Below are 27,364 nucleotides of genomic sequence, written 5' to 3'. Positions count from 1 at the left end.
AAAATTGTATATATAAATTCAGGAATGAATTCTTTTGCCCACAGCTGTTTATTTTGAAAAGTTTCAAACTTCAGAAATGTTATAGGAATGCTCATGTATTACATATTCCTTGCCTAGAATTGGCAAATCAGTTATTAATATTCTTATATTTGCCTAATCTTTCTGTGTAACACTTCTTGCCCTAAGTACTTTGTCTCCCAAACAAAACATTGTAATAATATATAGCCATGATATATAGCTACGATACAATTATAAAATTATCAGCTTCAGAAAACTTAACACTGGTGTTAACGTTGACTGCTATCCACCATTGAGTCCATATTTAGGTTTCTCCAGTTATCTTCAGATATCCTTTTTTACTTAGCCACCCTCACCCATACAGAATTTAGTCAAAGCTTATCCTGAAGTTTATATACTTGTTCCAGTTTTAATTTCCTTTTAATGTCTAGAACAGTTCCTGAGCCTTTTCTTTTATGACATTTAAATTTTTGATGTGTCCAGACCACTTGGTTTGAAGAATGTGCCTCAGTTTATATTTGTCTGATATTTTCCTTATATCATAGCATTTTTGGCAAGACTACTTTGCCAGGGATGTGTTCTTAGAATTTTACATCATTGAATGTGTGTCTGTTTGTGCCATCTTTGTTATTAAGTTAGAGCACTTAGTCAAGGGTAATGTTCTCCTGAATTCTCCATTACACATTTGCTTTTTCTTCTGTGGGGTAGGGTAAAAATCTGAGACTTGTGAATACCCTATTTTCTAATGGCTTGGCATCCACAATTCACATCAGCAATTTTTTAAAAAATTTTAAACACTGTTAGATCTCTATATTGGATCTGAGCTTAAGCTCTTCTTGGTTAAGAGTCATTCTTTAGAGAGGGTGTGTCAAATTTGTCAAAAATCCTGGACAGTGTTCTGGGTCTAGGGGTATCTTTGCTTCAGAAATTTTCTGGTAGGTTAATGGGTTGTGTGTTTTCATGACTACATCTTAGGTCTCTGTCCATATTTTTTTGAAGGATGCTTAGCTATTGTGCTTTTTATTCTGATAGTTAAGTTTTATATAAAAAAATGTTAAGTGGCTCACAGGAGTAGGGAAAGTATAGAGTTCTTTGCACACAAAGAACTGTTGTAAGTTATAATTCAGCAGCCATAGAGTGAGCATTTACTATATAATTGGACCCTGATGGATGCTCTGGATAGAGAAATGATCATATCTCTTACTGTAAAAGAATATTTAACTGAGTCAGAATCAGCAGATGTTTGCTGAGTATGAAACTGTTCCAGAATCTTCTGGGCACTTTTCAATTCACCTAAGCATTTGTCCAGTGAATTCACATGTTTAATCCCAAGAACACCTGTGAGGTCAGTGGCACTCTCTCTCCATCTAAGGATTTGTAAGGCTCAAAGGGGATTGTGACTTTCCCAAGGCACACATTTGTAAGTTACAGAATTAGGAGGGAAGCTCAGATTATTTAACTTCTTCCCACCATGACAACTGCACATCTTTGGGTAATTAATTTGGGTGATTAGAAACTTAAACAGTTCATGTAATTCAGATATGAATCATGCTGTTTCAAGTTTTAAATGGCTTTAAATTCTGTCCTGCCCATTTTTACAGGTTGACTATGTCATTAAGGAAGCAACTAATCTAGATAACTTGGCTCAGCTGTATGAAGGTTGGACAGCCTGGGTATGAATGGCAAGACAGTAGATGAGTCTGGTTAAGCGAGGTCAGACATCCACCAGAATCAACTCAGCCTCAGGCATCCAAAGCCACACCACAGTCGGTGGTGATGCAACTGGGGGCTTACTCTGAGGAAACCTAGGAAATCTCGGTGCGCTAGGGAAGTGAATCCTGCAGGACAGCTGCACTCAGGGATACGCCCAACACCATGGCCTGCAACCCCAGGGTCAAGGGTGAAAGAAAGCAAGCAAGCTCACCGCCTGAACACGGAGATTGTCTTTCTGCCACAGAACAGCTGCAGACGTGTCAGGAGGTTAGCTGCAGAAAGAGATCGGGATGCCGCGGAGCACAGTGATTTGGAACTCCATTCCACCTGACCCCGTGTGTACAATCCAGGAAAAAAACCCAGCTCAGAAACAAGAGGAAACTGGGGCCGCGAAGAAATCACAGCCAAGGAAGATTTGATGCATTCAGATTCTTGCATAACACTTGTTGCTTAGCAACAGTACTGGTCGGGTTGACCAGTAAGTACAAAAAAAGGCTATGAGATATGAATTTCAGAAATGGACTGAAGAAGGAGAGCTATGTAACAGATACACTACATTGGAAGAACTTACTTCTGAAATGAAGGGAAAAAAACCCACCCCATCGTCGTCCTCCCCATCCCTCTCCATCTGCCCATTTCCCCCTTTACCTGATCTAGTAGATTAGCCATCTTTCGCATTCACTTTTATTTCAATCCTTATATTTCATATACTTCATCTCGATGCTGTTAACTTATATTTGGAGTGATAAACAGAAAATTTTCCAAAACCACTGATAACACGGAAAATGCAAGGATTGTTTAAAGGTCTGATGATCACATACAAAATGTAATTCTGGTTATTTAAGTCATTTCTGTGATTCTATCATGTACAGTTTCCAGAATTGTCACTGTGCATTCAAAAGTAATGAATCTAACAGACATTTGATTTAATGTACACTCCCCTTTGCTTATAGTGTACATTTTTGGGAGGTCATTCAAATTTCCCTCTTCTGTGATTGCTGTAGTATCTTCATAGAAAGTAGCTAATCCAATGTAATCTTTTACCTTTTTAAAAACCAGGATAGAGTACCTATTAAGAGTTTTACATTGTTGATGGCAGATTAACAATAAAGTGATGTTCTGGTGGAGGTAGAGTGAAATGTTTTTTTAATTCAGTTTTCTCATTTGATACTTTTAATTTATACAGTTTACAAGGTGTAAATTAAAAGTGCTTTAGTTTACCTGGCCTTTTAGGACATATACATGAAACATCAGCAAAAAGTAAGAACCAACATCTTTTATTAAGTTCCATTATTAGTGTGTGAAGTACTTTAATTTTTGCACAGTTTTAATAGTTCAGTAGTGAATTCATGATCAAGGTTTCCTTAAATTTAGCATTGCATTTCAGTACTGTGTAAACTCAACTGTTGATCCAAAATAAAAATCCAGACTAGAATAGGATTCCTAAAATCACGTATCAACACAGAGTAGAAGAGGATTAAAATCTTGATCGAGTACATTTTCCCTGCAATTTAGAGATTAGGGCTATGATCACTTTCTAGTTGCCAGTCTTCACAGACAAACTTGAAAGAAATTAAGGAAAAATTTCACATAGTTCTGGCCTTTGCTGTATTCTGATTGCCACATTAATCTGTAATCCTTAAATACTCATGGGAGAATGCATTTCAGTATCAGTGCTCTTTTAATACTTTGACAGGTATTATAAGAAAGGTGATATTTTTGAGTACCCATGTGTCTAATGGCAAGTTAAGGAAACTAGTGCATCAAATTTTACTTTCTTCATTCATTTTGAACCTTATTTTCACAATCAAAACAACCTAACTGAATAATAATGCCATACTGTGTTTTGCACACTGCTTTATTTCCCAGAGGCTGTTGCACTCATCACTTGATTACCTCTGCTGTTTCAAGATTAGTCTTTCAACAACATTCTTTGTCACAAGGAAAAACTTTTATTACAATGATAAAACCAGTTCACACTAGTTTATCCTTATAGACAGTAATCAGAAATTGCCTTTTTGTTGGTAAAGAAGAAAAATGAAATAGGTGAATTTTATTGCCTGTGAATTTCAGGCTTCAGAGGTACCTGGCACCTTATCCTAGCAAAAACAAAACAGCTTTACATAAAAAAACATGTGCCTCTGCTAAATTATCCATCACTTTTATTTTAAAATGATCCCTCAGAGAATAGTGTGACATATACATATTTGGTTGTAGGGCAGGTATGATTGATGACTTCAAAGCTTGCTCTTTGCTGCATTCTGGACAATAAGACCTCAGTCTGTACTCTGGCTGCTTCTGGGGAAGTCATTTGACAAGTAGCCTTGTCATTTTGAACTGTTTACAAGAGAACTCAACAGTTAAGAGATTTAATCAGGAGTAAAAGGCTTTGGTCATACAGCAGATTCAGAAGACAGGTCTGTATTTTGGTGATTATCTTTTAAAATGTGAAGTTCAGAGTGCTATGGTTATGAAGTCATGCATTTTTGATAATACAGAAATACCTGTGGCAAACCAGGGGTCTGCTCCACCCTCCCTCCTCCTGTCCCCCATCCCCTCTCCCACCTTCCTTCTCCCTCTTCCTCCCCATCCGACTTCTGTACTCTCACACTCTCGTGCTCCCCCCACCCTTCTTAAGATTCAGGGGTACAGAATAACTTACTTCTACAATTTGAAGTACCCTTGGAAACGGAAGTTTATCATAAGTGTTTTGCTGTCTATAATTTTCTAGAATTGCCTGAATTTTAGTTGATTTCTCTATAAAGCTGTGGAGGCTTAGTAGTCTATGGAGCTGTCTGTATTTCTCTTTTACTCTGTTTCTTTGATGTGTCTTGCAGTATCTCTTTATTTCTGGTCATGAGTTCTTCACATAGTTTGTTAGATGATTATTCTTCTGTGCCTGACACTTGTGAGTTGTTTGAGATATGTGACGTTTCTGTGTGAGAACTGATAAGCTCTTGATCTGCTCCCCTAAATTGCTCTTTTAGAGCCCAAACCCCAGGTTCAGGGTTGAGGGTTTGTAATACAAAGAAAAACTTCCATCACTACTGCCCTTAACACTTGCCTCTATTCTGTCGTATGTAGTGTTCTTAATGTCCAATGTTTGGTGTTATCTGCATTGTTTTTGTTTTTAATTGTGGTTGTTCTGATGTGTGAAATTTAAGGAAAGAGCCATTAAAAAATTCCAAGCAGGGCAATGCAAGTACAGCCAAATATTAGAGTTGATGTGCAATCTTAGGTCCTTTTAAATCTGTTGTGATATAGGCAGTACTTTGAATTGAAAAGTCTTCCTGGCCTATTTTCCTCTACATATTTGTAATTACTCTGGGGGCTTACTTGTTTTGGCAGTACTAAAATCAAAGGAGCTGGTTCTTCTTTTCTCCCAGTTCTTTTCCTATTAAAGAAGGCACCTACAATTAGCTTGTTAGCTTTTGTTCATATACATAAAAAAATCAATGAATGTTTTTCTGTTAGCACATTGAAGGTACCTTTGTTTTACATAAAACCAGATATATATGAAAACCAGTGCCCTTCCATTCTGTATCTTGAGCTTGTAAATGCCAGTAATTTAGAGCTAGGACTTTTCCCCTCTTAACTCTAGGAGGTAGACTATGTTAATTAAAGGATCGCTTAAAGAAGGCAGATTTTTTTCACTATTTGGGTTGTATTAGAAAGATTCCTCCTATGGGGAAAAACTAGCATTATAAATTTTCCAAACACTGAGGAAGAAAATCCACTGTATTATGAACCCAGAAGGGTTTGTTGCACTTTTCCTGCTTTTTTTTAAGGCCTGGGTAACAATATCACCATCTCTTTTTTACAAAAGGGCAAATGAACTGCAATTGAGAGAAGCTTTATAGGTTCAGTGGTTAGTTGTACAACATGAACCATTTAGCCTCTTGCTTTCCATGGGAATTTGGGCTTACTAGGGAAAAAGCTGTTTGTTGTGCTATTGTAAAAATGTCATAAAATTAGCTTGACTTTGGAAGATGGTAAATTTAACTGAATGTTCTGAAATGCAGACTTGCAGAATGTATGTCTTTCAAAACAGGCTTTTTTTTTTCCTTGACAGTCCAAGTTTCAGCTCCTGTTTAAAGTTCTTTTATTTTCTGGTTTAAATTTTCCTTGTATTTCCACCTGTAATGTCAGTGGCAACACCATACTTCACTTGTTAATTTACTTTACCCTTATTATATAAGAGCAAATTGAGTTGAACTGAATCTTCCTTGTTCTTAGTAACACTGTATAAATAAAAGTGGCTTCTCTGTACAAAAGGTTGCAATGCCTCCTGATGGATATAATTTTGTGATTGTATTTAAGATTAAAAGTTGAATAAATCACACCAGCTTCCTGAAAATGCTCATAATGCATCTTTTGGAAAACAAAAGTACATGGCCTACCTTGTGCATATCTGCATTAACATGGCAAAGATTGTATGAAATATCTGTTTTTCAGAAAATAAAGTCTTAAAAGACGTAGCATTTAAGCTCTGAATTTGTTGAAGTAGTTTCCGGAAAACTTAGTTTTGGAGTATGGATAGCTTTTTTAAAGCATTAATACCTCCAAAAGTTTAAAAAGTTGATTCTAAAAAAATTTATTTTACATGTTCTAATATTTTTGAATAGAAGTGGAAATTTTACTTCAGAGTTCTTAGTATTAAGGCACAATTTATTAAGCTTCGTTTTGTATATCTTTAAAAACTTCTGTAGATTATTATTGACATATTTCCTGGTGTGTGGTGTGCAAAAGCTCTGAGGGAAAACAATATCCAGCTTGTTTGAATATCTGGAAATCAGATTGCATTTGTTGCTGCCAGATTCTGTAGGAGGATCTGTTCAGTCATCTGATATATTTCAAAAGTTCACATCCTGCCTTTGTAGTACCAAAAAAAAAAAAAAAAAAACCACAACCAACCCAAAACTCCAAAGGAAGCTACACCAAGGGCGGGCTGGGATTTTTAATAGGGCAATTGGAAATTTAGTTAAGGACCTTATTTCAGTGCCTTAGGCTGTTAAGTTGTAAATAAGTCTGGGAACAATGTTCCTTGAGTAACAAGGGACTGTGGAGAACTGTGCTATTTTAAATCAGTTTCTTTAGTTTTTTTCACCCACTTCAATTTCACAAGCTGATGTTGAAGTCTTTCTTCTGAAGTTGTACTTAGAACTTGGGTGAAAACCAGGCACATTCTGTAATAAAAACTGATTTCCTAAAGTACAAAGGGCAGGTTTTAAAGTCTAATAACCCCACACTTCTCCTTCGGAAGAGGATATTACTGTGCCAGTAGCAAGATTTTGCAAGCAGCGCTCTATATATTCACTAATTATGTGGCTGCTGATTGATTGGGACCTTTTTTCTTTTGAATAGGTAGAGGAGGGGCTGCTCCTCACAGTTCATAACTTATATAAAGTCTCCCGAAATGGGGTATATCTTGGCTGCATTTTCCCTACATAAAATTGTTTCCCCAGCATTTCCCAAAGGGGCACTTGACTGAAAAGTCTCCTTCCCTTACGAAGCCCCCCACCCTGCCCCGCCCCACAGAGTTTATACCTGATCAGATGCTTAATTTTTTTCAAAGTTCAATGGCAAATTTCATGCCTTTTTATGATACAATGCTTCTGCCCCCCTAGTTTTCTTAGGGGCAGCATGTGGTCTGTAGTTGTGTTGGCTCACATTTCTTTATGCCTTCCCTGAACTTTTTATGAACCTGGTAGTTAATTTAAGGAACGTTTTTAAAATAAACTTGATGGCATAATATAGATGAATGCAAAAGGATAAAAGACTGGAAGTTGAAAGCTATGGCATGTTTTTCTGAAAGAGACATCTGACCAGGTCAACATTTGGCATTATTTTGTGTTAAGTAAAAACGTTAATGCATTTTGAAATCCTGGAGAGACAATGTGTCTCACATTGATCATCTAGTTCTTAAATTGCAGTGAATTCCACTCAGGATGGTTTACATCTTTCCTTACATGAAAGGATCTGTCAAAACCAGCTCCTTTTTGGAGGGGAACCATGCGGTTTCAAGTGAGGTGTTCTATCAATAACTTCCCCAAAGAACCCATGAAAATAAACCAGTTTTATAAAGTGGTGCATTTTTCACAAGCTCTCAAACTATGCCCAGATGTCCACACCCTCTCTGCCTCCCCCCGCCCCCTCCATGTAAGGCCTTATTCCTAATGAGTAGGGGAGGAAAAATTGAGGAAAACCTACAATTTATGCCCTTTTCCCTTTTCCACAAAGCTCATGAGATGGGCACGAGTCTCCAAGTCACATATTTAGGCTAAACTGCTCAGTAGCCTGACGAGGGCTGCCAAAGCAGGGATTAGAAGAAATGCGGGTCCAACTCGGGGCACAGCCGGGCCCAGGGCCACCCGCTGGATCTGGTAGAAGATTCCAGCCCGCCCCCTTAAGGAGGTTACTGTCACATGCCCATCTCTGCCCTCCGCCTGATTACTGCATGGCATATTTCCTTAAGGACTCAATTCCAGAGAGCTGTGCTTAGCTGCTTTGAAGTCTACTGGAAGATCGTCCGAGAGCCATCTGGCGGCCCGCCTCGGGAATACTGAAGCCAGGCCTGGCCCCCGGCAGCGGCCGTTGAACCGCTTAGGAGGGGCCTGGGCGGGGCGTCTCCCACCTACTGGGCGCTGATTGGCTACCCATGGCCCCGCCCCCGGAGCCCCGGCGAGGTCTCACTTTCCTTTGACCTCGGTTTCAAGTCATGCGCTGGACAGCGGTTGGTCCGGTCTGCTCAAGCTTGATCTCGATTTGCCCAATGAGGAACGAGCTTCGCAGGGTTTGTCGGGAAAGGCCGCCGGCCTATATAAGCGGGCTGCGGGGCGTATCCTCGCGCTAGGGGTGCGGCGAGGGAGTCTGCGGAGGGTTTGAATTGGTGGCGTCCTGTTCTCGCTGATACGGCACGTCGAGAACTATGGCGGAAGGAGATAATCGCAGCACCAATCTGCTGGTGAGTCCCAGCGCCTAGTCGCCAGAGGACAGAGCGGAGCCTCCGGACTTCGGTGTGCTCCGTGGGACTGAGCTGCGGCCTTGTTCTTATCACCCGCGGCGGGCCCGGCCCTCCTCTCCCTTTCCGGGTGTAGGCGATGACGCTTGCCCTTTTGGCTTCTTGGTTAGCCTCTGCTTGGTAGTGACTAGTCGTGGCGACTCCTAACACCCCCTTGGGGAAGGTGCGCGATGGAGCGAAGAGGGCGCTTGATCATTCACTGCGAATAGAGGTTGAGGAGGAAGCTGGAGAAGGGGGCTGTGACCAGTCTGGGTTGCAGTCAGTGGCAGAGGGCCTCGAGGGGCCTGTCGAGCGCTTTGGGGGCCCAGACTCCAGCCGTATCTGTGTCTCCCCCTTCTTGATCTTAATCAGAATGTCCCTTCGCCCTTTATCCTAATGATTGGGCAGGAGTGGAGGGTCAAAGGGCTCTTCCCGAGCGTTTCTGTTAGAGCCTGGCACGGCTTAAAACGGCAAGGAGGCTTCAAGCTCATGGCTGGAAAATGGAGGTGGGATCCAGCTGGAAGACAATGGGAGGTTCCTGGCGTTTATCTGGAACTTTTAAGTCTGGGAGGGGGTGTCACAGGACGATTTTAGAGTAAGCAGGGGTCGAAGGGAACTGCAGTGAGCTTGTATCAAAGGCAGACAATTATAACCTCAGCCCGAATCTCACCGCAGGATCTAGACAAAAAGCGAGAGAAATCTGTCCATCTTCTCCATGGCCTTTCCCCAGGAAAAGACAAGCCACACACCATCACCACAGTGAATAGAGAAACAGAATAATTTAATTTTGGCGTTTGATTTTCCAAGAGCCCAGGTTCTAACGAATCAAATTATTTTATTGGGCAGTTTTGATTGTGGTGATTTTCATTTTGTGTTGACTTTTAAATATGCATGACCTTTGCCCCTTTTCTATGGTTAGCCTAGTTAGCCCCAACACACAAACCCCCCCACCCCCACCCCCACCCCCCCACCCAAGATCGAATAGCTATTGAAATAACTGGTCTTGGCCTCGAGCTGGTCTGCTTTTTGCACAGACACACACACACACACACACACACACACACCCACCCACCCACCCACCCACCCACCCAAGATCGAACAGCTATTGAAACAACTGATCTTGGCCATGAGTCGCTTTAGTCGTGTCCGACTGTGTGCGACCCTATAGACGGCAGCCCACCAGGCTCCCCCGTCCCTGGGATTCTCCAGGCAAGAACGCTGGAGTGGGTTGCCATTTCCTTCTCCAATGGATGAAAGTGAAAAGTGAAAGTGAAGTCGCTGAATCGTGTCCGACTCTTCGCAGTGTGATTTAATTTAATGAGAACAAGACCTTTGGCCTTGGCTTTGCTGCATTCAGATCTGTAAACCTCTGTGTGTCTCAGTTTCCTTATCTGTAGAATGAGAATAGTAAGGATACCTTCCTTTCAGCTTGTTGGGAGGTGTAAGTATAGAAAATATTTATGTATATAAGTATATAAAATATATATACTTACACCTTAAAGTATAAATATATAAAATATTTAACAGAGTTTCTGTCACATGGTACTCTTTTAAGGAAATATGGATTTTTCTAGTTTTTTTTCTTTCTCGACTCTTGCAAAACTTAGCTTGCTGCTGAGTCACTTGAGTCATGCCCGACTCTGTGCGACCCCACGGACTGCAGCCTACCAGGCTCCCCCATCCCTGGGATTCTCCAGGCAAGAACACTGGAGTGGGTTGCCATTTCCTTCTCCAATGCATGAGAGTGAAAAGTGAAAGTGAAGTCGCTCAGTCATGTCCGACTCTTTGCAACCCCATGGACTGCAGCCTAGCAGGCTCTTCCGTCCATGGGAGTTTCCAGGCAAGAGTACTACTGGAGTGGGGTGCCATTGCCTTCTCCGAAACTTAGCTTACATGCAAGGAAAAAACCAACCAAACAACAACAAAATCAACTTAAAGGTTTTTTGCCACAGTAGCTCATCTGAGAAGTCTACTTAGCTCATCTGAGAAGTCTACTTGCAGCTGATTGTCAGATTTGCAGAGAAATTTGACATCTAACCAAAGCATCCTGATAAGTGTAAGGAGCGTTTTATTGAGATATATTGGGGTTAATATTAATAAGTCATTTATAATTCGGTGAAAGCACAGTAGTTTTCCTTAGTTGTGCAAGTGATGCCAATATATAGATTATTCCAGTACACAAAGAGGTATTTTGGAAATTGAATGCTGTTCAGGGAGAGGCTTTCCTCATGTATTCAGGAGTAGGGGGTTAAATCAATGAAATAATAAAAGAAGAGATCGATTGTAACAACCTGAAATGAGCAAACCTCAGGTGATCTTATTTTATACTTGGGGCAGTGCCACTTAGCAGTGCCTAGTGAAGGGAAGTCGCTCAGTCGTGTCCAACTCTTTGGGACCCCATGGACGGAGTAGCCTGCATCAGGCTACTCCATCCATGGGATTTTCTAGGCAAGAGTACTGGAGTGGGTTGCCATTTCCTTCTCCAGGGAATCTTCCCGACCCAGGGATCGAACCCAGGTCTCCCGCATTGTAGACAGATGATTTACTGTCTGAGCCACCAGGGAAGCCTGCAGCTAGCAGTGCATGGCTTTGGGAAAATAACCATTCTGAACTCACTTTAATTGTAAAGGGGTCTGATTATCCCTATCTTAAGGAGTCTTATAAGGATTGTGTTACATAACCCCAGTGCTTGGGCTTGGAAAGTGACCGTTACATGATAATTTTCCCCCCATTGATTTCTGACTTTGGTATCTCTAGGAGTCACAGAAATGTTGAGATTAGTAAAATGATTGCTTTAAATGTTGCTCATATGTAGGCTGCAGAGACTGCAAGTCTGGAAGAGCAGCTGCAAGGATGGGGAGAAGTGATGCTGATGGCAGATAAAGTCCTCCGATGGGAAAGAGCCTGGTTTCCACCTGCCATCATGGGTGTGGTTTCTTTGGTGTTTCTGTAAGTGAGCTATTAAATTACAATAGATTTATGCTTGTTACTAATAATGGTTCAGGTTTCATTTATGGAAGTGCCTGAAGTCTTGTAATTTTAAAATCTGTAAAAAATGCCTTTCCTTAGAGCCGTCTGCCTGGTTTTCAGAATCGATAGTACTATGTAAACTCAGTAACCAGTGCAGTGAAATAAATCTGTGGCTCAAACCTAGGACTGTTTATACTCCAAGAAGGTGCCGAGGACCCCAAAGGGCTTTTGCCTCTTGATGTTTACATTAACCGTTATGCCTGGGATGTCATCATGTCACAAAACTTCCGGAAAACCACTTGTGAGAAAATGAGAATAGGAAGGGCAGATAACATCTTTTAAGAACCAGAGGACTGACTGAATAAACATCTTCAGCTAGCACTACTAATAAAGACCATATTTTTCTAACCTTTGTTACTTTTTTTTTTTTAAACAGGACTATCTACTATCTAGATCCATCTGTTCTATCTGGTGTTTCCTGTTTTGTTATGTTTTTGTGCTTGGCTGACTACCTTGTTCCCATTCTAGCACCTAGAATTTTTGGCTCCAATAAATGGTAGGTGGCATAATGATGTGGCATTCAAATTTCTGAGAACCTGATAACTGTGACTAGGGTGCTGTAATTACAGAGAACTGCCTTAATTAACAGATAGCTAGGGATTAGACTTATTGTTTGATGTAAAGAATTTCTTAGCTGATTCACATATAAATCATGAATTTCCAGTACTTATATCTCCATAGTTCTTTTAGACTCTAGCATTTATTTTGACTTTTTTCTTTCTAGACCTTTGTATTGAAGTGAGGCTTTTTTCGGTAATGATTTCTCAGCGATTGAACTCATAATGAGCTTTCCATAAAAGTAGTATGTCTGCTTTACATTTTTTACCATCGATATTTAAGATAATACTAATTTCATAAATAACATGAATAATTGAAAACAGTAAACATAGTTGTTTTTTTTTTTTTTTTGCCTGTTCATTTAGCAACTGTTTATTGAATGTCTACTTTTATGTTAGGTGTACTCTTCTGGGTGCTGTGAAGTATTTTGATTTTTAAGATTGATCTTGTGTTTCAGGCTGAGACATTGAGGGAGTGCAGTATGGTTAGCAAAAGTGCTAAAGAATAGATTCAAGCTTATACAGAAGTGGGTTGTTTATTTCATTTATACCATTCTTTGTACGAGTTACTTATGGGTTCCCAAGATAAGGTTAAGTGGCTTCGGATCCTATTAAAGTAATTGCTTAACTTTCCTCTGGAATGTTGGATTTCTCACTTTTGATCCAAATAGTGAACAAAACTAGATAGAGGAATGGGATTGTTTTTCTCCTGGATGTTTTTCTTCCTTGGTTGTTTATTTTAATTTGATTAGTAGTCTACTTGTGCCTATAGTTTTTTGTTCTCCTGATAATAACAAATGATAAAAATAATTCTGTAAAAATAATTTTAAATGTAGGAATTGCTTGAATTATGGGATAAGTAAGCATGTTTGTTTGTATAAACATGTTTCTATCATATCAGAACGGTTAGTGTTGGGAAATGCCCTCTGAATTGTTTTTCATGTGCAGTAATAAATTATGCTGCTGTTTGGGAGCCAAATTCTTTTTTTTTTTTTTAATGTTTAAACTTTATTTTTAATTTATTTGGCTGTGCCCACTCTTTGTTGTGGCATGTGGGATCTAGTTTGCTGACCAGGGATCAAACCTGGGCCCCCTGCATTTGGGAGTTCAGAGTCTTAACCACTGGACCACCGAGGAAGTCCCTGGGGGCATGTTTGTGACTATGCAGTGTAACAATTTAACATACTCAACGTCATACCCTGATTTTATTAGCCAGATAACATTCTAATCTGCTAATCCTTAAATCCTGGAGAAAAAATTTCAGAAGTAAACACACGAAGTTTCTTGGTAGTTGGTACGTTATCACTGGCGCAGTTTTGTTTTTTGACCTTTATGAGGAAGGAAGAACACTGTCGCATAGCCACAGGGCAGCCTTGACTGTGGGCAGCATATGAATGTCTGCTTACAAGAAGTTCCAGGGCTCCGCAGAAGGCCTTCCACTGTATCTGTCACTGCAGATTTACAAGGACAAGGACTAGCGGAGAGAAAGCAACACACCCCAGCAGAGGGCTTGCTTTTTATATCAGCCATTATGTCTGTGTGGCAAAGACAGTACAAAGACAAAATTATAAAAAAAAAAAAAAATCAGCACCTAAAATACATTATTAAATGAAAACAGACTTTTTTGGAGTATCTTTTTGTATTTATTCTTATTGCTGTTTTGTTTGTGATTTGTGATTGGATCTGAACTGTTCGTGGCTGCCTTGGCATCAAATGTATGAAGCCCAGTTGAGGTACTTTGAATGCCAGTAGTTACTGTTTGGTAGAAATGTCACATCCTCCTCAAAATCGTGGGACTCTGGTGGCCACAACTCAGGATTCACTGGGATCTGCCAAATGATATAGGAAGTTTGGGGGTTTTTTTTTTTTTGTTTCTGTCTTTTGTCTGCTTTTTGGCCATGCTGCACAGCTGTGGGATTTTAGTTCCCTGACCAGGGATTGCACCTGGGCCCTCAGAAGTTAGAGCTTGGAGTCCTAAACCACTGGACCAAAAAGGAATTCCCAAAAGAGTCTTAATGGTTCAAGAGTTCTTTTTTTTTTAATGAGATAATGTGCATTGTTTTCTTTAGATTTTCTTTGGAAAGTAGCTTTTGAAATTTGAGAGGATGGTATACTTCTGTTTAATATTTAGATTTGTCTATAGTAAAGAGGAAAATTCTTTTTCTAGGACCACCGAGCAACAGCAAAGATTCCATGAAATTTGCAGCAATCTAGTAAAAACTCGACGCAGAGCTGTGGGCTGGTGGAAACGCCTCTTTACACTAAAGGAAGAAAAGCCTAAAATGGTACTTTTTTGGTTTTGTCTTATTTAAGTAGAGCAACATTTTAAGATTGTGTCAGATTTTACTTCATCATAGTCTAAAGCCTTTCTTTTTTACTCTAGTTGTAGTTGGATGTTTATCATTGTGTGTTGGTTTAACTCCTCTGAGTACATGCATAAATATTTATCTGTATCAGTTATACTGAAAGTTAGATTTACATTTTGCATTTAATTTTTCATTGTAGAATGAATTTTTTCTGGTTCTTTTTACTTACTGAAATAAATATAAAAGATACATCTCTTTTCTCTTAGTTTCACTTGAGGTTACTATGTGAAGTTATGAATTGCGAAAGTAGTGTAATTTATATTATAAACTACTTAATTTACATATAGAAATAGTTATTCTAGGAGAGAATGTATCTAAATTCTATAAAGTAGACCTAGGGAGTTTTCTGTAGGTTTTGTATAATACATAGATGCTAAATATTTTAAAAGAAAAATGAGAGTAAAAACTGAGTTATTTTCCAACCTTTGAAACAACCTCCTAAAGTTTCAGTTCTTAGTCTGTTCCGAGGAGTTGATAAGTTCTTGTTATTTTCATTATTAGTACTTCATGACCATGATCATTTCTCTTGCTGCGGTTGCTTGGGTGGGACAGCAAGTCCACAACCTCCTTCTCACCTACCTGATAGGTAAGTCTCTGGGGAAGGACTGCAGGCATGTCCTAGCCAGTTTAACTGGAATTTGGTAAACAGTATGTTCCTGCTCACTGAGTTCGAGGCAGTGATTAAGGAACTGTGTGAACATAGAAAGATGACTAAAAGCTGGGTCCTTGTTTTCAATGAGTTTGTGGTCTTATCAGAAGTAAGACAAAGAACCGATAACCAAGGTAGAAAGTATTGTGCACAAGGTAAAAATAGGCAGTGTGTGTTACCTGAGGTTGGGAGGTGTGAGAGCAGGCGCTTCTAGGGATAATTGTCATCGGGAATAATGGGTATCATGTTGCTTCTTCTCATTAGAGTGTGTCTTAGTCTGAGGAACTAGCTTCTGTAAAATGTTGTAGTCTTTAGAAAGTTAATTGTTGCCTCTGTAACTTTTTTTTTTTTTCCTTTAAGTGATTTTCTTTCTTTTGCTTCCTGGACTGAACCAACATGGGATCATTTCGAAGTACATTGGAATGGCCAAAAGAGAGATAAACAAGCTTCTCAAACAAAAAGAAAAGAAAAATGAATAAAGCATTTGCTTTATTCAGTGTGATTAATGGAGTATACATTGTCCTTGGGAACAGTGTCTGTTATGCTGTTTGGATACTAAAATGTTACAGAAGTAGCTCTCTGCTGTCCCTCACTCTGCCCTTAGTACAAATTCTGACTTGCTAAGCAAGGCTTTATGCCCAGTGTCTTCATGGGTGTGTTCTTAGCAGCTGGCCTTATATGGACAACTCTTTCTTCAGTTCCTCATCTTGGTTTTTTGTCACCCAGGGTTAACTGAACTCTTACTTTTAAAATAAAATAGTGGTGAACTTCACCCTTTAGTACAGTTAACAGTGACTCGGGGTAACTGTTCAAGTTGATCTTTTTTTTAGCTGGATACAGGATAGTGGTCTGTGACTTCAGGAAGCTTATTCTATCGTCTGCTTCCATGGTCTGCTTAAAAAATTGGCTTCATGAGTATAGACCAAGTTTACCACTTCTGATGAACAGACCAATTGAGATTCATTCCTCATTCTGTTTCGATAGTGTGGGAGCAGAAGCCTCATGGAATAAGATGAAGCTAATTTCATGCCTTAGCGTGTGTTTTCTCCCTTGTGCAGAATTTAGCAGTTTGTAGGAAACTCAGTGTTTCCTAAATGTTTCCTTCCTCCCAAATGGGGAATCTGGCAGGAACTTTTAGAACTCTTGTTCCCTTGCACTTAAACTTGAAGTTAGTACGTCCTTAAAGGCTTTTTAGTAGCAGGCTTACACAAGTTGGTAGTTAGGACTTTTAATTTCAGACTTTCAGTTAATTGGAACTAAAGTCCATAATAGGTTAAGAGTCAGGTCCATGATCTTCACTCCAAGACCAGCCAATAAAGGACAAAAGTCTTCCTGTGTTGAGTCAAGATTCATTTCAGTAGAAAATAGCCTTATCCTACCAATTTTTCAAGACCAGAATAAGCCTTTAAAGATAAGTCTCAAGAGTTTCCTTTTATGGTAACACTGGCTGCTTTTGGTCCCCATAGATGGAGTAGTTGAAATCTGTAGGAATGGACCTCTGAGGGCTGGAAATGTGATATACTTGGGAACAATTCTTAAACTGATTAACTAGTTGTAATATAGTTTTGTGAATTTATTGCACTGATGCTGTGAAACCTGGACCTTGTGGTATATCAGTCCCTAAATTAGTGTTATTTTCTCCCCTTCAATATTGCTGTAAACAGTGGCACCGTGTAGCATGTTTGACTTTTTAAATGTTTCGTATACAGCCTACAAACTACCATAATTTACGTGTGTTTCCTCATTGTATATAAGCTTGTCTTCCTATCCAGATTTTTTGTGTGAATGTGTGTTCTACCAATTAACTACTTTTGCAGTTTTAATCCTGTATTATTTCTTCTACTTTGTTAAAAGGGGAATAAATAAAAAAGCTGGAATCCCTCCTTGTGTCCTTTCTTTATAGCTTAACCAATAAGTGTTTCCATGATTGGATTTACATACCCAGTTAATGAACTACCCTGGGTGATCATTCCACTGCTGTAGCGGGCTCTTTGGATTTCCCAGGAGGCGCAGTGGTAAAGAACCTGCAAATGCAGGAGATGCTGGAGAAGCCATCCCTGCATTGGGAAGGTCCCTTAAGAACAGAATGAACTAAAAGGTTTAAATTCTTTCAGTAAACATCTAGGCACCACCCTAGATGGAAAAGGAGGTAAAATGAATAAATGATGGCCAAAGGTGGTATGTGAGGGTGTGGCTGGGAGGTCAGGCAGCAGAAGGATGCAGGAGAGGGCCACACACCTCTACCCTAGGACCTAGCTCAGAATTTTGTACCTGATGTGCCCAGTAACATTTGTTTGTACTTAGAGTTTTTTTAAAATAGAGCCCAAATTGGGTATTTTATCACTGGGTCTCACTATCCTTTGTGGGTACTGGGAACAGATTCAGTGTCAAACCTCTTGCTTTCCCTACCTGCCAAATGTATGGATCCTTCCTTGAAGCCTCCTGGAGGCTTGATGTCCAGAAAAGGGAAGTTTCTACCTAGTCACCATAGGTCTCTTGGTCACTCAGTGCTCTGGAATGCAGCCACGCGCAGCTGTGATGAGTCTCCAGGCCAGCTTGGATACTACTGTGCCAGCTCTGGCCATAGCACAAGTCGACTTTCGAGTTTCTTTGCACCACCTCTAGCAGAGTTATTCCAGAATTAACAGGATGTCAAGAGGCGATCTATACACAGTCTTCTGCTCCATTTCCACTCCTCTCCCCTTCCCCCAGTCCCAACCATTCCAAGATTTCTGGATATCTTTATATGCCTTATATGCCCTCCTAGCTCTTCAAAGTGAAAGTGAAAGTCGCTCAGCTGTGTCCGACTGTTTGTGATCCCATGGACTATACAGGCCAGAATACTGGAGTGGGTAGCTGTTCCCTTCTCCAAAGGATCTTCCCAACCCAGGGATCAAACCCAGGTCTTCTGCATTGCAGACGGATTTTTACCAACTGAGCTATGAGGGAAGCCCCTAGCTCTTAGAGCCACTCAAAAACCCATAGGCCACACACCCTTCCTAATGTTTGGGAATAAAACCCCACAAGTAATTTATATATGACCACTGTCTTTGACTTTTTAACTTAGAGCAAAATTTTAAGACTGAGTTAAGCCTGAATTTAGTTTGCTTCCTCATTTGTGAGGTGGAGATAATACAGATCTCAAAGGGGCATTATGTAACTCCATGTGTTTTGAGGATTCAGAGTTAATCTACAGGAAGCGCTTAGTGGCAGTTAGGAATTAGCTGTTAGAAGCCTTCAGACAGATTAAATGGCACTTCCTCCTGGCAAAGCTTTAGCAACTTCGCAGGCCACCTCTCCGTTCCCACGTGCTTCATATTGGCCTGGAAACAGCACACTGCCTGGTACTGTTATTTAGAGATTTGTCTCTGCTGGGATCTGCACCTCTTAAGGCCTGGAACTGATGTTTGTCGTGCTACAACTGGCATATGATAGGCACTCATTAGATGTTTGCTGAATGAAGGGATGCAAGAATGAATGAAGTGTATAAACAGAGGTTGAGTGGTGCTAGTTTTGATGGAGGCTCTTGAAGGAAAGTGGGTTTATTAACTCCCCACTGTTGCTAAGTCCCTCAAGTTGAGTACCACAGTTTTAGTCAACATCTTGCATTCAGGCAACCAGTTTTTAAAGGAAATATTTCTTAGAAAAGCCAATGCCTATGTTGGGAGCTTGGCACTCCTCAAGGTTCACTTAGGATTTGAGAAGTGGTGACGGTGGGTGAGGTGGGCTGTGATGCTAATAACAAATGCTGGTCTTTTATCTGGATTATTTCATTTATCTTAACAGCAACTTCGAGTAGTTAGTATATCATTCCCTTTTACAGATGGGGAAACTGATTTGCCCATTCATTTATTCATTACACATGTATCAGGGACCTACCATGTGGAGTTAACTTATCTAGAAGCTGTGGGTACAGTGGTGAACAAAGCCAACCATATCCCTGCCTGCTTAACGGAGACAGTAAATACACTTCCAAAATCTCAAGCGGTAAACCCTATGGAGAAGAGTTAAACAGGGCAATGAGATTGGGGGGCAGGGAGGATGAGGAGGACGCTGTGTGATTGAACAGAGACCTGACAAACTGGGGGAGGAAAAGTCAAGTTAAAGGGAAAAGCAAATGCAAAGGCCCTGAGGCAGAGTGTGCTTGGAGTATCTGAAGAAAAGTCAGCAAGGGAGATGGCTGGGAGATGGTGTTCCTATGTAAGGAGGCAGATATTACAAGAAGGACTTTTTAAGTTTTTGTAAGGAATCTGGATTTTACTGACAGGAATCCTTGGAGAGTCCGAGGTCTGTCAAGTTTTAAAATGATCATTCTGGCAGCCTTGTGGGAAACACAGGGAAGGGGGTGGAAAATACAGGGAAGGGTAAGAAGGGAGGGTAAGGGTGAAAGCGGTGAGGAAGTTAAGTCCTGAGCAGAAGCTTAGCCTAAGGTCACTCAGCTCCAGAGAGGGCGGGGCCAGAATTCCCTGTCTCCCAGGCAGCCGGACCTCGAGCAGTAACTGCTGAGCATTTATTTAACGCGTGCCAGAGATTTTACGAGCCCTTTGTCACCATTATGTCATCTGACCCTTGCAACAAACTTTAAGAGGCCGAGCTTTTATTTCTAAAGATTTGTGGCTTTCTTTGCAACTGTGTCTGTATTTCAGAACTTAAAAGAAAAGTCTGGAACTCCAGTAAATAATTTCTAATACTTCAGTTCAGTCGCTCAGTCCTGTCCGACTCTTTGCGAACCCATGAATTGCAGCACCCGCCAGGCCTCCCTGTCCATCACCAACTCTCGGAGTTCACTCAAACTCACGTCCATCGAGTCGGTGATGCCATCCAGCCATCTCATCCTCTGTCATCCCCTTCTCCTCCTGCCCCCAATCCCTCCCAGCATCAGAGTCTTTTTCGCATGAGGTGGCCAAAGTATTGGAGTTTCAGCTTTAGCATCAGTCCTTCCAATGAACACTCAGGACTGATGTTTAGGATGGACTGGTTGGATCTCCTTGCAGTCCAAGGGACTCTCAAGAGTCTTCTCCAACACCACAGTTCAAAAGCATCAATTCTTCGGCGCTCAGCCTTCTTCACAGTCCAACTCTCACATCCATACATGACCACTGGAAAAACCATAGCCTTGACTAGACGAACCTTTGTTGGTAAAGTAATGTCTCTGCTTTTGAATATGCTATCTAGGTTGGTCATAACTTTCCTTCCAAGGAGTAAGCATCTTTTAATTTCATGGCTGCAATCACCATCTGCAGTGATTTTGAAGCCCAAAAAAACAGCGTCAAAAAAGAAGCATCGATTAAGAAAAATATTTTTTACTGTTTTGAAAAAGTATAAACAAATTTCAAAAAACAGAAATTGTACAGGGAGAAAGCTCTACCCTGGTGCCTCAGTGGTAAAGAAGTCGCCAACGCAGGAAACCCATGTTCGATTCCCGGATGGGAAAGATCCCCTGGAGAAGGAAATGGCAACTCACCCATCTTTGCCTGGGAAATCCCATGAACAAAGGAGCCTTGCCGGCTACAATCCATAGAGTCACAAAGAGTCCGATACGACTTAGCGACTAAGCAACAAAAATAGGGAGAAAAGCATGACTCCCATCCCAGTTTCTAACGCCCTTCTCAGAGGCAATTGCCGATTTCTTGTGGGTCCTTCCAGAGATACTGTAAATACGCACGTATCAAAATTCTTTCTAAATAGTCAACAGTTACTGCAATAAAAATCAGTAAATATCTAGGCCCTCGTCAGCTTTTCGTTTTTACCGATTAGCTGCTAGAAAGGAGTTCAAAACTACGCAAATGCCCCACTTCTTGCCAGCTGACTGCCCTATGCCGCGCCAGGGATGTTCGATTCCATCGACTCTCTGCTACCTACCCCGCGGGAGGCTCCGCCCCTTCACCCGCCTCCTTCCAGTAGGCAATCCTTTTTTCTTTGTTTTTGGCGGGGCTTTAAAAGTCTCGCGATAGCCCGACCCGTAACCCATAATTCCGTGCGCTCGCCCCTCCCGTCCTCTTTCCGCCATCTTTCCGTGCCGGTGAGTATCTCTCTCTGAGCTATCCAATATCATCCGTCGGTTATCGGTGCCATCCTGTGGTGTGGGATTCGCGCTCCGTGTCCTGCGAGGATGTTGGAGGCCTCTTAGGCCGGAGATGCTAGCCTTGCGAGGGTCTGGGCAGGCAGAGGGGAGAGTCATGCCCGGCTATCCCATGCTTTGAACCCCGGAGAGCCCGGCCTCTGGGACGCAGGCCGCCGCCCTTGGGAACAGGGAGCTTTGGACCGTTCCGGGGGGGCGGCAGCTCCGAATCTTTCGGCGGCGCCAGGACCTCCAACCTCCGCCAGGTTGAAGCAGCTCGTTGGCTCTGAGAAGCACCGGGGGGCCATGGAATTGGTGGGCCGTGCAGCTTCCCATTACTTTGGGTGCGCCGGGAGCTTGGGAGATGAGGACCGTCGGGAGGGGAAACTGCATCCTGCCTGTGGTGGCCGTTTGCTGGGAACGAGTCTGGTTTCCTCTCAAGACACTTGAGCTGGAGGAAGTAGGTTGGCGTCCTGCTGTCGTGGTTTGAGACATGCCTCTGTTCCTAACTTTCAAAACTTTATTAGATGAAGTTTGTGCCCTTTGAGGTAAGAGACCCGTCTGGTGATACATGTGAAATGTTTCAGTTTATTACTTCGGTACTTGCCGTTGGGCATAGTTTTAGATGGCACAGGGACGGACATGTTATGTTAATGCAGCAGTTCTGAGTGTTAGGTGAAAGTTGAGTAGTATCTTTGGGTTATTGGGAAAAGTCTGACACTGAGTTAGTAGGTTTAAAGGACCGTGTTAATAGTACAGATGCTGCCGAATTCCACAAGTTTGAGTATTAACTGCCATTTCGAATAACACCTACCATGGCTGGTGTTTTTATTTTAGTAGTTGACATCCTTCTGGGGTTACCGGGGAACCAGTCTGCTTAGAAATGGGGAAGCTTCCACATGATTGAGGCAGAAAGGAAAGGATGTGTTTGTAGGGAAATGATAGGGTGCCTGGTAATGGCAGTGCCGGTAAAACGCCTGTTTTGTCTTCCCTGAACAGCCAGAATGGTGCGCATGAATGTCCTGGCCGATGCTCTCAAGAGTATCAACAATGCCGAAAAGAGAGGCAAACGCCAGGTCCTTATTAGGCCGTGCTCCAAAGTCATCGTCAGGTTTCTAACAGTGATGATGAAGCATGGTAAGTGTCTTGCTGTTTTATGTTTTGGGATAAACATGCTATGGAATGGGTCCTGTAGAAATTTAACTATGGAATGGGTCCTGTAGAAATTTAACTGTGGAGAGAGGCCTGGAAAGGGAAAATGGGGAACAAAGTGGCAGTCAGACATGGTAACTAATGCAGTTGACTTGGGCTGTGGACAGGGTAGTCCTGGAGAAGTGATGCTGTTTAAGAAATGCTGAGTGGGATAGGACTGTTGAAAGGAGGAGGTTTGTGACTGTTTAGGTGTTTGGCAGCTAAAATGGCCTTTCTTGATAATAACATCACCCCACAACATGTCATTGAAAGGACCCTGAGCTCTTCTCAGAGCTGCATGGGATGTAAAGGATTGTTGAACGTCCTGGACACTAGGTAGCTTTTGGGAGTGGGAAGGTATGAAAAGGCAAGGAGGAAAGTATCCCTCTTTTAAAATTGCAGGGTGGATTACTGTCTTCATTTTAAAATTATTTTTTAATACAGTCAGTTGTGTTCTACAGGTTACATTGGCGAATTTGAAATCATTGATGATCACAGGGCTGGGAAAATTGTTGTGAACCTCACAGGCAGGCTAAATAAGGTAAGAATTGACTATCTTTCACATTTTAGAATCTTGAGAATGGTCTAAGGTGGTATATTGCCTTTGTAAAATCAGATAATGTCGTGCTTGCTTTACCTAGTTAGGTTAAGAAGAATGAGAATTGATTAAAATCATTAAATTTTATGTAACTTCCTGGTAGAATTGTCAATTGACCTAGTGTTTGGAGTATAAGGTTATCTGAAGGGAGATGTGGAGGCTTGAGACTGGTGGTACTGGTTTTGAATCCTGGATGGTTCAAGGCCAGTAGTCCTGTTGGTGTAAATAACTTGTGAGGTCTGTTTTTCCTGTCAGTTTGTAGGCATAATCTACTGAATGTGTTTGATGTTTTTGACTTTGGATTGCATGAATTTGGGGGCTAGGTATTAGTCTGTAAGTCAGTTGGGGGTCTCATCGTTGCTAGTTTGCTTTCTGTGTCAGATTTGTTGCTTTCAGATTTGCAAGGGATCTGAGATCCTGTAATCCAAAGTGTGAGTCGCTCAGTGGTGTCCAACTCTTTGCAACCCCAAAGATGACAGCCCGCCAGGCTCCTCTGTCAGTGGGATTCTCCAGGGTATCTTCCCAACCCAGGGATTGAGCCTGGGTCTCCTATATTGCAGGCAGGTTCCTGTAATCCAGCACTAGGGCAAGTGGGCCAAGAAAGTGGTTAGTGGCAGGGGCCAGACTGACTAATAAGGTCATTCCCTAGTCCCGCAGTTGTTTAGTTACAAAGCTGCTTTCTTACGTAGTGAATTTGCTTCTGGTGTGGATAGATTCTTAATGTCAGATGAAAATTACTGGATATGAAGCCTTTGAAGAGTTTTTGAAGGACATTTTGGGTCTGTCTTATTTTATTGTAACCATTAGATTCCAATCCCAAGGAAGGATTTGAATTCACTTTTCTCACTCTGATCCTCACAGTGTGTTGAAGTAGAAGAGGGTGTGTTTATTTTCCCCTCTATTTTTAAGAATTAGGAAACTGAGAATTAGGAAATCTGAGTCCTGCTCAGGGACAGTGAAAGACTAATTCTGGTGTATAGCTTATAGCACATTTTAAAGCTGTCCCGCAGAAGATTTGATATTAAAAAAAAACCAGTTTGAGAAGTGCCCTGTACCAGGTTTCTCTTGAACACTCACTGTACATAATAGCTTAAGAAATAAGTTTGAACAGAGTATTTACCAAATGGAACTCACTTGTGGCATCCTTACTCTGTGATACACTAAATTATTTGGAAAATCCTGGCTAATAGATAGTTGAAATCCAGGCCCTGCCAAATGCCAGAATTATTTTTTGGTTTCTCTTAACTTCAGTTTTCTTGCTTTGTAAGACATTCTTGCCTCAGTTTCCTTCATGCAAGAGATGGATATACCTTATTGTGGAAATGTAATGGGGCTGGGAAATCAGGTAGTGTTTAAAGATTAGGTTAAGAAAATTCTTGCCTTAATCATATCTTAGATTGATGTGGTTTGAGAGCAGATATAGGAGAAGGCAATGGCACCCCACTCCAGTACTCTTGCCTGGCAAATCCCATGGATGGAGGAGCCTGGTAGGCTGCAGTCCATGGGGTCCCTAAGAGTCAGACACGACTGAGTGACTTCACTTTGACTTTCCACTTTCATGCATTGGAGAAGGAAATGGCAACCCACTCCAGTGTTCTTGCCTGGAGAATCCCAGGGACGGGGGAGCCTGGTAGGCTGCAGTCAGTGGGGTCGCAGAGTCGGACACGACTGAAGCGACTTGGCGGCGGAGAGCAGATATGCTGGACTTACACTAGCTGAATAGGAGGGATTTTTTTTGCTACTGGAATACATAAAGCTCGGGTGTGGTAGTGTAGAGGCCTCAGAAAGCTTTGTCTTTACTTTAGCTTGCTTGGGTTTTCCCTCGTGGTATCCCTGTGTTGCTTCTATCCAATGTGGGATTGCCCTTGATAGTCAAGTGACAGTAGTAGCTCCCAGGATGATGTGCTAAAAAGAAGCTGAGTGAGCTTCCTGCCTGGGGGCGCTTGGACCTGATGGGTCCATTTTCAGTTTCGATCTGCCTAGGGAAGTGGGAAGGGTAACTACTCAGAGACTTCACCAAGTTCTAATCTTGTAGTCTCATTCAGTTGACTGTTAAGCATTTTGGAGTCTTCCCAGGCTACACTAGTGGTAAAGAACCTGCCTGCCAATGCAGGAGAGGTGAGAGACGCAGATTCAGTCCTTGGGTGGGGAAGATCCCCTGGAGGAGGGCATGACAGCCCACTTCAGTATTCTTGCCTGGAGAATGGTCTATTAGGGTCGCAAAGAGTGGAATATGACTGAAGCGACTGAGCATGCAAGGCATCTTGGTGAGTGTGCTAGTGATTTGTAGAACAGAGATGTGAGCAGGGTTGTCTTATTTAGCTCTGAGACTTGCTCTCTCGGCTCTTTAAAATCTGGCCATTTGTGCCAGGACAGCGCCACAGGCCGTAGGGATGCGCACTGCTGGCTACCGTGTGTTGTCTTATGTTCTGCCTCTTCTGTTGATATTTCCAGTAGTTCGCTTTTTCCTCCTAAGTAGCCATAGTCTTGTTCTTCAAATTGAACTTACATAGAGTATTGAACAGAATAGTTACCCATGTAATGTTGAGTTGGTTGGCTTCCATGCTCCGTTATAAAAGCTTTTTAGTGTTATTTGTTATTAGTGAAGTGTGAACACTGTTTTCTGTTTCTGTTTACAGTGTGGAGTGATCAGCCCTAGATTTGATGTGCAACTCAAAGATCTAGAAAAATGGCAGAATAACCTGCTCCCATCCCGTCAGTTTGGGTAAGTTGATTTTCTTCATTTAAAATTGATGCTGTGGATGCCTGTGATGCAGAGCTTCTTATTTATTTTTTACATAACAGTAGTAGTAATAGTCTCCATTCCCAAACAGCTTGACTCGTGGGTTAGCGCCTATGTGGCCACACTTCATGTGTTAGGTTTTAGTTTCTGAGAGGTGTGTGAGAGCTGAAGCTGGCTGAGAGCAGAATTGCGTTCCCTTTAGTGTCTGCTCTTTTGGCTTAGTGCAAATAGTTCATACATGTTCTCTATGAATACCCTCCTGTGGCCAGAATGACTTCTGAACCATTGCCCTCTGGGCAAACTCAGTTTGAAAATCTTCATCTGTGGTTAAGAGACTGAGTTCAAATTCTGGATTTTCTTTAAAGCTGTGAGGCTTTGGGTGATTCATGGCCTTGATTTCTTAAAGATGGTAGTTCTCTTATAAGTTACATTATCAGCTGATTTACTTCTGGTAAAGCAGTTTAAAACCTGATCTGACACACCAAGCATTTGGTCTGTTTGTGGTTAAGAACTTAAACACCCAGTTACGTTTGGTGGTGTTGAATTTACTCCCACTTCATGGTTACTGTATAACAGGTATAGTGTTATGGGCAAGTCCTTTGTGATTGTAATTAGGATGCTAATTTTAATGCCTCTCAGTTGATACATTTTCTGTGTCTTACCTTGACCCCCATAGTAACCCATGAGATAGGCCAGGTGGGATGCCCTTTGTCCAAGTAACTGTATGATAGCTTGCCTGTGATCATACACACAGTAAGTGGCAGAAACAATTCTGTCAAGTTATATCAGTGCTTTAATGCTTTAAACTGTGTGTCTGCTTAAGAGCAGAAAGTGACATTCTGAAGTTAGAGGAGGTCCAGTTTTGTTTTTAGGTAGCATTGCCTCATGTTAGCTGAGACCAGGACTGTGTGTATCGCTGGAGTCTTTGGCTCTAGGAGTCATGCCTGTGCACTGCCACCCTGTGGAGGCTGCATTATGTCTGGGACCGTATGTTAAACACTGATGAATGTTGGAATTTTTTTGTACCAGAAGTAGTTCGATGTTGAATAGTTCGTAGGGAAAACTTACCAACTTTTTTTTTTTAACTTTCCATAGTTTCATTGTACTGACAACCTCAGCTGGCATCATGGACCATGAAGAAGCAAGACGAAAACATACAGGAGGGAAAATCCTTGGATTCTTTTTCTAGGGATGTAATACATACAAATAAAATGCCTCAGAGGACTCTGATGCTTCCTTAAGTCGTTTTGAATTTTGTACAGCAGAGTAACAAGAGTGTCTTTGGAAGTATACAGCCTTTGTGTTAATTGGTGAATGCTGTTTCCTTGAAGTACAAGAAAATTTTGGTGTAACTTTCACCATCACCCTTGTGGCTCACCAGAGGAAGGTGTGTCTGGCCCTGCATGGTTGACTCTGGTTTGGGTCCAGATGGTGAAGC

At 41.5% G+C, this 27,364-nt stretch overlaps 3 protein-coding genes across 8 annotated transcripts in view; all 3 read left to right on the top strand.

Moving 5' to 3' along the window:
* SMG1 (SMG1 nonsense mediated mRNA decay associated PI3K related kinase) overlaps window positions 1–6,209 on the top strand; it is a 98,995-nt gene extending 92,786 nt beyond the window's left edge. For 2 of the 3 annotated variants that reach the window (XM_005224744.5, XM_005224745.5), the window contains one exon: window positions 1,620–6,209. In XM_005224744.5, the coding sequence (XP_005224801.1) occupies window positions 1,620–1,697 (78 nt within the window). In that variant the 3' untranslated portion in view covers window positions 1,698–6,209. The remainder of the gene's footprint in view (window positions 1–1,619) is intronic. The other variant, NM_001205915.1, reaches the window with a different exon arrangement.
* Window positions 6,210–8,579: 2,370 nt separating this feature from the next.
* On the top strand, window positions 8,580–17,214 carry ARL6IP1 (ADP ribosylation factor like GTPase 6 interacting protein 1). 3 transcript variants are annotated; one of them, XM_005224767.3, is made up of 6 exons: window positions 8,580–8,695; window positions 11,547–11,680; window positions 12,138–12,257; window positions 14,486–14,603; window positions 15,186–15,270; window positions 15,694–17,214. In XM_005224767.3, exons 1-6 carry the CDS (start codon window positions 8,660–8,662, stop codon window positions 15,810–15,812), a joined length of 612 nt encoding a protein of 203 aa, XP_005224824.1. In that variant the 5' UTR covers window positions 8,580–8,659; the 3' UTR covers window positions 15,813–17,214.
* Window positions 17,215–21,330: 4,116 nt separating this feature from the next.
* On the top strand, window positions 21,331–27,156 carry RPS15A (ribosomal protein S15a). Of its 2 annotated transcripts, NM_001037443.2 has the most exons (5): window positions 21,331–21,355; window positions 22,394–22,531; window positions 23,047–23,126; window positions 25,823–25,908; window positions 27,022–27,150. In NM_001037443.2, exons 2-5 carry the CDS (start codon window positions 22,399–22,401, stop codon window positions 27,113–27,115), a joined length of 393 nt encoding a protein of 130 aa, NP_001032520.1. In that variant the 5' UTR covers window positions 21,331–21,355; window positions 22,394–22,398; the 3' UTR covers window positions 27,116–27,150. The 2 variants fall into 2 exon arrangements, with proteins under 2 accessions (NP_001032520.1, XP_059737146.1); XM_059881163.1 differs by having other exon boundaries at window positions 21,331–22,531; window positions 27,022–27,156.
* The last annotated feature ends 208 nt before the right edge of the window (window positions 27,157–27,364 follow it).

This window comes from Bos taurus, chromosome 25, assembly GCF_002263795.3.
Source record: "Bos taurus isolate L1 Dominette 01449 registration number 42190680 breed Hereford chromosome 25, ARS-UCD2.0, whole genome shotgun sequence".
Classification (NCBI taxonomy): domain Eukaryota; kingdom Metazoa; phylum Chordata; class Mammalia; order Artiodactyla; family Bovidae; genus Bos; species Bos taurus.
This window is presented reverse-complemented; position numbering and strand designations above follow the sequence as displayed.